Source organism: Chiloscyllium punctatum, chromosome 4 (assembly GCF_047496795.1).
Source record: "Chiloscyllium punctatum isolate Juve2018m chromosome 4, sChiPun1.3, whole genome shotgun sequence".
Lineage (NCBI taxonomy): Eukaryota > Metazoa > Chordata > Chondrichthyes > Orectolobiformes > Hemiscylliidae > Chiloscyllium > Chiloscyllium punctatum.
In genome coordinates, this window is record NC_092742.1 from 93,621,208 (window position 1) to 93,636,085 (window position 14,878).

General features: G+C 38.9%; 1 protein-coding gene across 1 annotated transcript in view; it reads right to left on the bottom strand.

Moving 5' to 3' along the window:
• The window catches only part of LOC140476541 (regulator of microtubule dynamics protein 3-like), a 244,186-nt gene that overhangs the window by 226,360 nt on the left and 2,948 nt on the right, over nucleotides 1–14,878 (bottom strand). The window contains exons 2-3 of the mRNA XM_072569320.1: nucleotides 6,397–6,583; nucleotides 4,036–4,182 (exon numbers count right to left, since the gene is read on the bottom strand). Coding sequence (XP_072425421.1) covers nucleotides 4,036–4,182; nucleotides 6,397–6,583 — 334 coding nt within the window. The remainder of the gene's footprint in view (nucleotides 1–4,035; nucleotides 4,183–6,396; nucleotides 6,584–14,878) is intronic.

The following is a 14,878-nucleotide window of genomic DNA, read 5'->3' on the forward strand; positions in this document are numbered from 1 at the left end:
AACAGGTACAGATAGCTGGGATTAAGTCAATCTCAAGGAGGATAGGGATTGTAGGATTACATTTATGAGGGAAATCAGGAGGGCAAAAACAGGACATGAGATAGCTTTGACATATATAGTTAAGAAGAATCAAGAGAGATTTTATAAACACATTAAAGTCAACTAAAGAGTAACTAGGGAAAGAATAGATTAAATTAGATTCCCTACAGTATGGAAACAGGCCACGTGGCCCAACAAGACTGTCCGAAGGGTAACCCACCCAGACCCATTCCCTTACCCTATATCTATCCCTGACTGGGCAATTTAGAATGACCAATTCACCTGACCTGCAGATCTTTGGATTGTGGGAGGAATCCGGAGCTCCCGGAGAAAACCCATTGTCACGAGGAGAATGTGCAAACTACACACACACAGTCGCCTGAGGCGGGAATCGAACCCAGGCCCCTGGCACTGTGAAGCAGCAGTGCTAACCACTGAACCACCGTGCCGCCCTTCAAGATCAAAAAGGCTATCTTTTTGTGGAAGCACAGGAGCTGGGCGCAATCCTAAATAATTCACGTCAGTATTTACTGTGGAGAAAGACATGGATATTAGGGAACTTGAGAAATAAAGTGATATCTTGAAGAGTCTACATTACAAAAGAGGTGGTGCTGGACGTCTTAATTGTATAAAGGTGAATACATTTCTGAGACCTGATTAAGTGTATCCCAGGACATTGTGGGAAACTAGGGAAGAAACTGTGGGGTCTTGAGCAGAGTTATTTGTATCCTTAACAGGTGAGGTGCTGGAAGACTGGAGGGTGACTAATGTTGTGCCATTATTTCAGAAAAGCGGAGAGGAAAAACCAGGGAACTATAGACTGGTAAACCTGACATCAGTAAGTTGTTGGGGCTATTCTGACAGACAGGATTTGGAGAGGCAAAGATGGATTAGGGATAGTCAGCATGGCTTTGTGTGTGGAAAACCATGTCTCAAAAACTTGACTGAGATTTTTTTTTTAAAAGGACGTGACCTTGAATGTAGATGAAGCAGAGCAGTACTCGTTGCCTATATGGTCTTTATCAAGCCCTTTGATGAGATTCCACATGAGAGACTGATTAGTAAAGTTAAATCATATAAAATTCAAGGAGAGCTTGCCAATTGGATAAAAATGTAGAGATAGAGGATGGTGGTGAGGAGGCATTGTTTTTCAGGCTGGAGGCCTAGACCAGCAAAGTTCCGCAGAGATCAGTGTCAAGCCCACAGGTGTTTGTCATTTCTATCAATGATTTGAATGAGAACAGAGGAAGTAAGTTTGCGGATGATACAAAAATTGATGGTATAGTGGACAGTGAAGAAAGATGCTTCAGAGTACAAAGGGATCATTATCTGATAGAGCAATGGGTCAAGGAGTGGCAGATGCAGTATAATTTAGATGAATGTGAAGTAATGCATTTTGGTAAGGAGCTTAACTTACACATTTAATGGTAGGGCCCTGGGGAGTGTTGACGAACAGAGACCTAGGATGCAGGTACACAGTTCCTTAACAGTGGCATCACAGGTGGTCAGGATGGTGAAGTAGGTGTGAAGACATTTAGCACGCTTGCCTTCATGGGTCGAGTGTTGATTACAGGAGTTGGGATGTCATATTATGGCTGTACGAGACATTTGTAAGGCTACACTTGGAGTACTGCATACAATTCTGATCGGTCTGCTATAGGAAGAATGTTAATAAAATGGATGTTACTGAGACTGAAGGGCTCGAGTTATAAGGAGAGGCTGGGTAGACGAGTCTTTTTTCCCCCTAGAGCGTAAGAGACTGAGGAGTGACCTTATAGAGGCTTTTCCCCAGGGTAAGGGAACCCAAATCTGGATGGCATAAGTCTAAAGTGAGAGGGCAAAGATTTAAAAAGGGACCTAAGGAGCAATACTTCCACACAGAGGATGGTGCGTATATGGAACGAACTGCCAAAGGAAGTAGTAGAGGTGAGTGTATCTACAACATTTAAAAGACATTCGGACATAGATAGGAAAGATTTAGAGGAATATGGGCCAAATGCAGGCAAATGGGATTAGTTCAGTTTAGGAAACCTGGTCGGTATGGACAAGTTGGGCAAAGGGTCTGTTTCTGTGCTGTATGACTCTAAGTCTTGTTGAGTTGCTGTAGTGCATCCTAAGGATAGTAAACACTGCACAAGGTGAAGAACAGTATTGAGTTTCATGAGTACTATTGGAACAACAGAAGTTCAGGCAAATAAAAAGTTTTCATTCACAGTCTTAGCATTTGGTGAGGCTTTGGAGTATCAAGAAAATAAATTGCAGAATAGCCAAATTTGCTGTAATGGCAACATAGCATTTAAATAGGTGATTTAGTTCAGTACTTTATCAATGAATGACTCCCCAGGATGTTAATAGCTAGTGGTGCCAATACCAGCTGGATATTAAAGGCTGATGGTTGGACTCGGTCATGGATTAGTTGTAGTCTACTACTTCAGTGACCAATAACATTTAGGACATACAACAGTCTTGATACAATGGCAAAATGCTGGAAATCTGAAATGTAAGAAACAGAAAATGCTTGAAATAGAGTAGCGATCAGACAGCATTTGAAAAGAGTAACAGTTAATGATTTTACATCAAAGCAGCACAAAAAGGTGAAATCTTTCTTTCCAAATTTATACTCCATTGGCCTTGCAGTAAATAACATTCAATTGCCTTACTTGCATACTTTGTGGTTCATCAACCAGAACACTATATGGCTTCACATTACTTGACGAAGCTTTGTTGGAACATTGCAATAGGCCCAGGACAGAAACATTAACCTCAAAGCAAGGTGGTTTAATGAACTGGCAAACAACTGGGAGATTGGGGTCATTCTTATGGACAGTACGAAGCTGTTTCACAGAAGTCATCTAGTCTGCACTTGGTCTCACCAAAGTAAAGGAGACTGCATTGTGTGCAGTGAATGCAATCACCTAGATTTTCTTTTTATATTCACCCAAGGAACATTAATATCGCTGGCTAGACCACTGCCCTTAGTCACCCTTGAGAGAGTGATAGTAAACTGCCTTCTTGAACCTCAACATGTTGTAAGTAGACCAACAATGCTGTTAGGGACAGAATTTCATGTTTTTGACCCAGCAACACTGAAGCAATATATTTCCAAGTCAGAATAGTGAGTGACTTGGAGAACTTGCAGGTGGCAGTGTTCCCATGTATCTGCTGCCATTGTACCTTTAGATGGAAGTGGTTGTGGGTTTGGAAGGTGCTATTTAATGACCTTTGGCAGTTTTCTGCTGTGCATCTTGTAGATATTACATATTGCTGCCACTGAATATCGATGGTGGAAAGAGATAATCTTTGCAGTTCCTGATGAAGGGCTTTTGCTCGAAACATCGATTTTCCTGCTCCTCAGATGCTGCCTGATCTGCTGTGCTTTTCCAGCACCACTCTAATCTAGACTCTGATCTCCAGCATCTGCAGTCCTCACTTTTGCCTTTGCGGATATGTTGCTAATCAAGTCAGCTGCTTTGTCTTGGATGGTCTCAAGTTTTTTTTTGAGTGTTGGAGACGTACACATTCAAACAAGAGGGAAATGTATTCCATCACAATCCTGACTTGTGCCTTGTAAACAGTGAACAAGCTTTGGAAAGTCAGTGAGTTACTCACTAGAATATTCCAAGCCTCTGAGCTGCTCTTGTAACCACTATATTTTGAGTTGACTTCAATATCAATGGTAGTCCCTAGGATTTTGATAGTGGGAGAGAACTGCAAATGAAACACTGCTCCACATTCGAAGCATTCAAGGCTATGGGTCAGGTGCTGGAAAGTGGGATTACAGCAGATAGGTCAGCACAGACATGATTGGCGTCGACTGTGTAGTATGGTTCTATGTCTGCAATGAAAGCAGAAACACTCAGATTTATGATACTCTAAGAGTGTCAAATGCACTATTGTCAGGTAATTTTTTCATTTCTCACTACTTTATACAGGAAAAAAAATGCAAAATTATGGTGTTATTTTAGATCACTATACAGTACAGACTTTTCTACTTACCCTCCTTCACTCTCTGTTTCAGCACTGCTCTTATTCCCAGTGCTGGATGTGAAATAGATGGAGTTTGATTCAGCAGAGTTACTTCTTTCTCTACTAAATCCTATTCTCTTCTTTTTTCCTGATTTTCCACATTGACCTAAACGTGACCTTTGTGAAACAAAATATAACTTAGTGCTTTTTTTTGGCATGAACATTGAGCATAATAGGTAAATGAGTGGCCAAGATGGAGCCAATGTTTTCTATACTAATGTAACAAAATAGGTTGGTAGTAACTCTCAGTTTCTTAAATCAAGTAAAAAAATTCTGTATGTGAACTTTGAAAGATCAGTTTGATAAAATGAAGCTTAATTACAACATCCAGCTCCAGAAAAATTAGTCAAACAATAATTCTACATCATGTCTCAATCAAGATTTCAGAATGGAGATATCTAAAAAGATGAAGGCCTGCTCGTGTCAAGCTTTGTACAAAAGTATCTTGGACACTGAAATTATCAAAGCATTTGAGAGGTTTTAGACCCACCAAACTCAGCTCCTAATTTTTCTTTACTATATGATGTCAATTTCTGTTGTGCCTGTGATAGGGTTAGGACTAGGGTTGGTGTGAAGAAGAAAGAAATGATGCCATTTCAAAAGTACTATACCTTTGATATAAAAATGCCTGAAGACACCAATAGGTATAAAAAGTACCAAGAGTCAAGAGAATTTTAAAATATGCTCTGCACTGAAACAGGCTTGTTCTGAGAAGCATAGTGAGAAATTGCACATACCACAAGTACAGCATTATGCACAAAGTGTCAAGTATACTGGCTTCTTTCAATAAATAACTTTGTATACAATACCTGAACAAACTGGACACTGGACACACTATCTTGCAACTTGATTGAGGTATACACGATTGCTCAAGATTGGACAGAATTGGTTGATATTTGAGGCTAACATCCGTAGACTGAAAAACTATTTTGAAGTGCAAAATAATGCAAATAGTTTGCTTTGACTCACTAAACCATTTACTTTAATTTGAACAAAGCTCACAAAAATGTAAAACAGTTTTAAAACCATGATTAAACCAAAGTGCATTCACAATTTTCAGACTTTACATATGTGGCTAGGTGATTGTCAGTGGGAGTGGTGTTGATATGTCGGTATTATACCTCAATTGGATGAAGAAACAATCCTGGAAAAACTTTGACAGAAATGGCTGATCTCGGCATTCTGACATCCACTTAAACTAATTCTGTGCAGTTGGATGTATAATTTGGATATAAATATTTGATAAGCAATAAGTGCAATACTTTGACCAGAGACCACAACCCTATTGGGCACACCTTTCCTCTACTCTTTCCAGGCAGATTCCAAAGCAACTAAACTCTTAACTTTCACAATCTGGATCCAATGTACAGATTAAAACTCATGGGCGGTTGAATCTGTATTCAACTGGAAAACAACAGCTGTATAGATCAACAAAAGCCAACAGAATCCTTCCACCTTAAGTTAGGTGTTGAAAGGTTAGGAAAGGAACAAAAGTTTTAGCTTGGTTTAAAATTATCCATCAAATGATGCATCACATCCCATTTATTTATTAGAATGCTGGATTAAATAATTCAAATACTAGTGGTGACGTTGGGCACTTGGAGCAAAAGATTGGCAAATATTGGTGCCCCTATAACCTCAGCTAAGCCTCTAGCGATAGATCTTAATTTTAGTTCCAAATGGACACAATTATGCTTATGAAAGTCCTGTCGATTTTGCTTCTGGTCTTGTGTATATTCCCAATTAGATTTGCTCCACTATTTTTACCAGGCTTTCAGTTGCTTGTGACTGAAGCTCTTTAATTCCTTCCTTACATCACCATCCACACTTAAGACACTCCTTTAAACCAGTCTCTTTAACGAGGCTTTTGATCCTAATATGCTGTGTGTGTACTTCATTTTATGGTGCTTCTCTGAAGCATCTTGAGCCATTTTGTTCAGAAAAAAAAATTACAAAACGTTTAGGTTTTGTTAAGAGCCAATTAATTCACTTAGCACTGGTGACAGGTTGCAATCTTTTTAGAAAGTCAACTTTTAAAATTCAGTGCCAATTACTCAGATTAGCCATCAATTGGCTACAAACAAATGAAAGAAATCACATAAACATAACGAAGTAGGATAGTACGAAGTGTTAGGAACACTGAAAAGTCAATACTCAAACTGACACGTTATAATTGATCTAGTACAGTCTAAAAAGAAACATAAGAATATCCTGTTCTCATTATTACAACTAAATCACTTGACAAAACTTAGCTATTGTCACAATACATAATTATTTGCTATACAGTTTAAGTACATCAATTTTTACAACCAAATGCAAAAAAGAGATTACCTGACATCACCAACAATCTGATCCGTCATTCCAGTCAAACATTCCCGAAGATCGACCACTTCCTCCTTCAGCTCTCTCACACATTGAAGGATTACGTCTAATTGCTCCCATATCTCCAGTTGCTGTTTCTTCAATTCTGCAATGTTACTACAATCCTCTGTCACCTGCGTTTTACTTTCCTTTGGTGCTAAACCAAAATAAATAAACTGTTTGAATACAGGTTATTGGAGCAGATTTTCCAGACAGTACATGAGACATATGTTGCTAGCTGCAGTTTAAATTGTATCCTTTTGCATTTGGGCTATAAACGTACTATCCTGGCTGCCGGATGCAAGCAACCACACACAACACAAGGGGCAGTTCGAAGGTGCAGAAATACCAAAGCTATATCCTGCTGGATATTAGCAGTAAATGTACTTGACCTCGAGCTCCATCAAATTCGCTGTATTGTGACAAGTTTCATTTTTAAAATGTCAAGCATTTTTATAAACGACTTTAAAATACCACAGGTATTTCATTGGTATTAACAATATTGTTTTAATATTTTAAGGTATATGTTTTGAGTTTAGACAGCAATACTACTTATGAGTTTAAAATATTTATACATAGATAAGGGGTTCTTGGATTCATTTCCAGTTTTTATAACAGGACTCAAGTCCAAAAGGTTATACAGTGGATAGTCATTGGAGGTGTTGATTGTTCTACAAGTTTGTTTTTAAATAAATTTCAAATAAGAAAATGACCTTGTTTATACAGTTTACACTGTAAATTAATTCCAATCTTGTTCATAAATCTGTGGTTAGGAGTTGGTGTAACTATCGGGGATACTTCAGGATATTCAATTCAAATGTGCATGGCAGCAAATTCTATGCCATGTTGGAGGATTCAACTGGACAGCATATCTGTTCCTTCTGATTTATTTAAACTACACATGGAAGCAACACCAAGACATGCATGCAGAATATCTTCTGGGTCCTGAAGCAGACAGCAATGAGATTATTTGTTTCCTGCTTTCCCCTGGATGGTGACAAGCTTCTTGAATGTTATTGGAGCTGAAATCACCAAGTGGAGAGTATTCCAACACATTCCTGACTTGTGCCTTGTGCACGGCACAGACGTCCCAGGCTTTGGGGAGTTAGGAGTTGAGTTTCTTGCCACAGAATTGTGTGGCCACAGATTGAGGTCTATCACATACCATCATCATTTAGTAACTTGGGTTTAAAGTTTTTTTTCAGAAAAAGTTAAGAGACAGTTATTTGGAACAGTGAACTGAAGACATTATTTTCAAGCAAATATATGACTTAAGTGTCTAGTAGGACACAGGAGAATCAGATTTTTAAATTTATAAAGTCTTCAAAGTGAAAATTTTGCAAAAGTTTTCAAGCTGTCAGAAGTGAAAGAGTGTGTTAGGCCATCAGGGTGGCACGGTGATTCACTGGTTAGCACTGCTGCCTCTCAGTGCCAGGGACCTGGGTTTGCTTCCAGCCTGTATGCACATTCTCCCCGCGTCTGCATGGATTTTGTCCCACAAAGATGTTCAGGGCAGGTGAATTGGCCAAGCTAAATTGTCCATATAGTGTGAAGATTGGGTGCATTAGTCAGGGGAAATGTAGAGTAATAGAGTAGGTGAATGGGTCTGGGTGGGGTACTCTTCGGAGGGTTGGTGTGGACTTGTTGGGCTGAAGGGTCCATTTCCATGCTGTAGGAATTCTATGATTCAGAGTTGAAAATCAGTCCAAGGTTATCAGAATTGAAAAGATGTCTCTAGGCCATTAAAACTGGAAATAATTAATTAAATAGGAAATTAGAGTTGTTAGGAGTGATACTACTGGAATTCTGTAGGAGTAAAATATACTTCTGGGGAAAAGACAAACTCTGTTTTGTTAATTATGCTAAGGTCTTTCTAAACTGTTATATATAAACTTGTGTTAATTCATTAAGGGATACTGGCAGCCGCATGCAAATACATTTGATGACTAACAACCAGAGTGACCAACTGCAAAAGGTAAAAATTCAAGCTGGAGTTGTGGAGCATCAGCATCTAGGAATTGCTGCTGACCAGAAATCTAACTTGACCAGCCACATTGTTAATATCCCAGCTAATGTTTCTATTGGACAAGTCAGATCCCAGACTGAAATCTGGCTTGATAAAAAAAATGTGATCTTTATTGAACATGGTGGTCTTTCACTGAAACATAAAACTAAACCTGTAGTAATGTGGCTTAACAATAAAATAGAAGTTTAATGCACAAAATTATTGACGATAAAGTAAAGTTATTTACATATAGCAAAATTTAAAATATTTCAAGAAACATGGCAAAACAAAATCCTATTTATCTCAATACCATCATTTTTACAGTACTAAAATACCAAAGAAAGAGCATTTCCCTCTTTATCACATCTGTAGATGTGACTTAATTGTTACTTTCAACTTACAATCTTGACAACTTGATAGCATTTTCCAAGATTATTCGCATAACTGAGCATAAAAATTCTCAAACAACCCATTTGTTCAGGAGAATCAGGATTTTAATTTAGAAGAACAGTTTTATATTAGCTGAAAAGCAAGTTAATTTACAAAATCTTCAAACTGAAAGTTTTGCAGATTTCAGTTCTAACTAAAAAGTTCTGGTTTGGAATTTTCAAATGTAAACACTTTCATTGAACGAACTTATTTCCTAAATGTTCTGCGCAAACTCCTTTCCCCAGGAGAGATTGTGCCTAAACGGACCCCATACAAGTCTTCTGCAACTGAACCAAAAGCTTTCCATCAATTCCTGTTATTGCTCAAGAGGCTCCAGTCACCACCTCTCTGACATATACGGATTTTAAAAAAAAGAGTGCTCAGGATAAAGTACCAAGTTAATTATTAAACCTTTTCATACATGCAGACCAAAAATCGACAGACTATTAGTTCAAAATCAAAACTCAAAAATAAATGATAAATGTGACCCTTGTTCAAGTTCCACTTGTTCCAGAGAGGTGTCATAATATGTCTGAATAGGTTGACAAAAATAAAGTAAAAAATAATGAAATAGCTAGCATTCTTTTTCTTAAAAGTATAGTCACTGCTTAGCATTTATGTAGCACACATTTTACTTGTAACTTATCAGCCTAAGCCTAATTGAAACAAGTCTTACTGCATATGGTGCTACACTACTTCAGTAGGTGAAGTGTGTTATAATATCCTGAATATTACCACTATCACCTTTTCACCCCCACTTATGGCTTAATATGGAGAGAAGATCATGAAAGAATTTTATGGTGTTGGACTTGCAACACTATCCTAAGAAGCTCCCACAGCAACGTCCCGGAGCGGAGATGTTTGGTCTCCAAAAATCATTTTTCTTTGCACATCTCCGAGTAGTAGAGCATTTTTATTCCGATTACCATTGACTTCAAATTTGCTTATGATGCTTAATTCCATATTTGGTTAAATGCTGCCTTCATCTCAAGGGCATCCATTCATATCTAGAATTCATCTCTTTGTCTATGAATGCACCAAGCTGGTGATGAGGTAAAAACCGAGTCATGTTGGTGGAACACTCAGCATTGGTAGTTTACTGGTAAGTTTTACTTGATAGCACTGTTAATGACACCTCCTATCATGTTAATGATTGACAGCAATGAATGATGAGATGGTAATTAGCAAAATTGGATTTGTCCAATTTTTTTTAATATTCAGGATTTACCAAGGTGATTTTCTGCATTGTCAGGTAGCTGCCAGTATCTGTATTAGAACAGCGTAGCTAGAGGCATTTTTGAAAGAGAAGACATATATATGCTAATTGATTTGCATTTTTGTTTTCTTAATCTCTCAACCTAGTAATTTTGAGAGAACGTTAAGGACAGGTAGAAAAGCTGTATTTTAACAGACACCTCTATACAATTTGCTAGACATGCAAAAAAAAGTCAAGAATTGAAAACTGAACTCCAAAGCTTGAATTCTTCCTAATGTTCCTCAGTCAAAAGCTCATGGATAAGGTTGGAAACAAAATGAGATTTAAAGAGCTGAAGTAAAATGTCAGCACAAAAGTGCAAAACAAACAGACCACAGATAAAAAAAAATTCTACAGTATATTTTAGTTGGTACGTCAACCCAAAGTTAAAGCTGTGACATTTTTTGATGTAAGTAGAAATTTATATTGGATTTCTGTCTGACCTTTTGGATGGAATTCAATGTTCTCATCATAGTCAAAGGATTGAATCTTAATCATCATGTTCTGCATTTGAGGAGTTACAGCCAACCAATCAGTACAGGTCTAAAGATGAGGTTACCTTTACGTGCCTATTCTTCTGCATAGTATTACAGAGGGCCCTCAATTATCCGAATTTCGGATTATCCGAATAAGATCTCAAGGTCCCATAAAAACATTACATCAAAGGGGTAAATGAATTTGGATTACCTGTACTGAAGAATGTGAAAACGCTGGCAAAAGCAAAGAAACACAAGCACCTCAAACAACAATGGCTGGATTCTTTTTAACATAAGGGTTAGTTGCACAGCCCTTTGCAAAAGTAAGTGCAAAAGTAAGTGATTCCCATCACTTTACTGTGCTGTTCATGAAAAAAAATTGCAGACAGTAAACACGTGCGAGGCGGTGCTTCTGTCTTTCTATCGTGATACTGAGTTCAGCAGAAACTAACAAATGCTCTTGTGATTGTAGATGATGTTTGAAACCTTGTTTAATGATGGGTTTTCATATATTTACGCGATGGTAAGGGTTTAGTCCTTCTCAGTTTAACCTGCAGTTTGCAGAATGCACAGATTAGTTTGGGCAGCATGGTGGCTCAGTGGTTAGCACTGCTGCCTCACAGGGCCAGGGATCTGGGTTCAATTCCCACCTTGGGCGACTATCTGTGCGGAGTTGGCACATTCTCCCAGCCCCCCCTCCCCCCGCATGGGTTTCCTTCCACACAGTCCAAAGATGTGTAAGTTTGGTGAACTGGCCATACAAAATTGCCCATAGTGTTAGGTGCATTGGTTAGGAATAAATATGGGGAATGGTTCTGGGTGGGTTATTCTTCGGAGGGTCAGTGTGAACTTGTTGGGCCAAATGGCCTGTTTCCATACTGGAAGGAATCTAATTTAGTTTGCTTAAAACAGTAGACTCATCAAAATTATAGATTTTAACAAACTCTCCAGTATTGCAGAGAGTTAGATCAGTATGGCCTCCCTTGTTTAAGGTAAAATCAATTATCCAACTAATCAATTATCAAAACGAAATATTGCCAGCCTGACTCATTAGGATAATCAAGGCTCCTCTGTATATGGCAATCTTTTTTAAGAATCCCTCCAGTGTGGAAACAGGCCTTTCAGCCCAACAAGTCCACACAACCTCACTCCTAGACCTATTCCCCTACTTTATTACTCTACATTTACTCTTGACTAAAGCACTTAACTCACACATCCCTGAACAATATGGGCTCCTCTCCATTGGGTCACTTATGAAATAATATTACCCCAATGCCATACAGGAAAGCACTGCACGTGAATAGCAGATCTTGCTTGGGATCAGCGTGCCAATACCTGAGAGGATGATAGCGGTTTCTTCACTTCCCTGAAAGCTATGGCTTGGCTATGAAACCATTTCCACGGGTGACTTTTTAAAGAGTTGATGCAAAAGTACCACATTGGGGAGCCTGGTTATATATGAACTTTGTAATAATTCACCAGTCCAAGGAAAGACCTAAGCTCCGAAGCAGACATGGGAGCTGGGGCACCTTTGCTTGCCCTCACTTTATCTTCTAATGCTTGTAACCTGGACTTGTTGACTCTGTAGTCCAAGTAGGTCACTTGGGGTGCCTGAAATACACATTTTCCCTTCTAAGGGATACACCCAGCTGGGAGAAACACTGAGAACTATGTCCAAGTTCTCAAGTGCATCTTATTGCTTTTCCTTGTGATCACATCATCTAGGTAAATGGTGACCTTTGACAGACTACGTAAAATGCTCTCATTATCTGCTGAGATCCGAAATGGCAGTCTCGCATTTTGGTACAAAAACTTCTGGGAATCAATTGTAGGATACTTCTAGGAATCATCAAACTGGAATTGCTGGTAGACACGTTCATGTCCAGCTTCATGAAGGACAACTCCCTTGCCAGTTTTGCATATAAATCCTTCATGAGAGGGATTGGATATTTATGGTTTGTTTAAAATCCCTAAAAGGCAAACCAACTCATTGGGCTTCACAATCAATATGACCAGTGCTGATGATTCTGCAAACTGGACTGGTTTGATGACTCCTTCACTTGCAGCCTTCTGATTTCTGCCTCTACGTTTGCCCACAAGGCAAATGGTACTGGGCCAGCCTTGCAGAATTGTGGAATTGTTTCCTAGTCAATATGCAAGAGTGAACAGAACCTCTGACACTCCTGTTTATATCTGTCAGCCAGGACTCTCTGTTAGACCAGACTAAGAGGACCAATCAGGGGGCTAATATTCTATGAGGTCCACCTGGCTGATTTTGTTACAATCACTATAGTAATGAGCATTTAGAAGGAGATTTGCCACAAATTACATCATAATTGAAGGCTTTTAAGGTCCCACCAAGTTGCCAAAAGTGGTCCTATAAAAAGTAAGCATTTGATTTAGCTTGAAAATAAATGATTTTGTAATTTTATGATAACATTGATGTCTACACGTATTTTGACCATTTGACTAACAGGTCCAAAACCAAGGACAAATGAGAATCAGAATGCACCCTGGTATGCATACACTTCGATCAGGCTGCTTGAAAGGGCTGAAAGCAGAAGATGGTGAGCAATTAAATTATAGAGGGAACAGATCAAATTTCAATAGGTCCATATGACTCAGTTGAAGGCTTTTCATTGACATCAAAAGTTATATAACCACAAAGTATTTAAACTCTGAGGGTAGGATTCTTTATAGGAGAAAGTGAGGACTGCAGATGCTGGAGATCAGTCAAAAAGTGTGGTGCTGGAAAAGCTAAGCCGGTCAGGTAGCATCTGACGGGAAGGAGAGTCGATGTTTAGCGCAAGTTCCACATTCCTGATGAAGAGGCTGTCCTGCTCCTCAGATGCTGCCCGATCGGCTGTGTTTTCCCAGCACCACAATTTTACGACTCTGTAGGATTCTTATGTTATTTCCTGAGAACTGGGGCGGGGGGAGTCCAGAACTAGAGGGCACACGTTTAGGGTGAGAGGGGAAAGATATAAAAGAGACCTAAGGGGCAACCTTTTCGCACAGAGGGTGTACGTGTATGGAATGAGCTGCCAGAAGAAGTGGTGGAGGCTAGTACAATTGCAAGATTTAAAAGGCATCTGGATGGGTATATGAATAGGAAGGGTTTGGAGGGATATGGGCCAGGTGCCAGTAGGTGGGACTAGACTGGGTTGGGACACCTTGTCGGCATGGACGAGTTGGACCGTAGGGTCTGTTTCCGGGCTGCACATCTCTATTAGTTTATATCTATTTTGGAATAAAACTTGTCTTGTCCAGGATCAAATACTTTCCAAAGAGGATAGTACCTTAATTTGTCTTGAGAATTCTGACAAAGATCTTGCAGCCCACAGTTCTTGCATTGACCACAACATTCTTTGTTCAGTTATAATTTTCCTCTTGAAAATCCATTCATTACATGGTGTTCTTGTAATTTAATATAGTAGCAAATTTCTATCTTCAACCATTAACTTAGGAATCTTCAAATTGTTTAGATGGGAGAAATACTACTGTATTCAATCATTCCTACGTCAGAATTATTAACTCTATTCTAAAAGCCCAACTTTAGTCCATAGCAACACAAATGGAGCTGCTTCATTCAATAATGCAATACTGTTGGGAAAATTGGGAAAACATAGATGGTAGGTTAGAGGTACAGAACAACTTTTCCAAGTAAAGTTGCATTTTGCTCAATGTCCCAACTGTGCTCTCTAAAGTTTCCATTGCTGTAGTAATTGTGGTAAAGACTAACATACACAAAGCAAATGAATTCTTGAAGCGTGTCATCTCATCAAGAATTTCCAATTTCTGAGACTCGCCACAGGCTTTCTTCTTCAGTCACTTTTTTTTTTGAAAGACAAGTATGAACCCAATTAATACATCTAGTTCTGGCTCCATTTCTCCAAAAGCTGTCTTTGTGGGAACCATAATTCAGTTCATTTTTAAAATGTCTTATTTCACAATACGTACAATGTTAGCAAGACTGAGATGGTGAAAAACATTCCACTTCAGAGACTGCAGTTGTCTTGACGTTCATCTTCTTTGAGCATCTTTGTCAGTTCTCTATCCGACCTGCTTGGTCATGTTAGGACTATGAGCAATAAGCCCCTAGTTCAGAGGCTACCTACTGTGATACTGATACCTATGATTATAGCTGAGAGGAAATTCAAGGATTTTGGCCCAAATATGGCAAAGAAACAGCTATACATGCCCAAGTCAGAATATTATAATATAGAAGGGATATTTTTACATGATGCTGCTTCCATTCTTCCTGGTGATTCAGAGCGCTTTAACGGA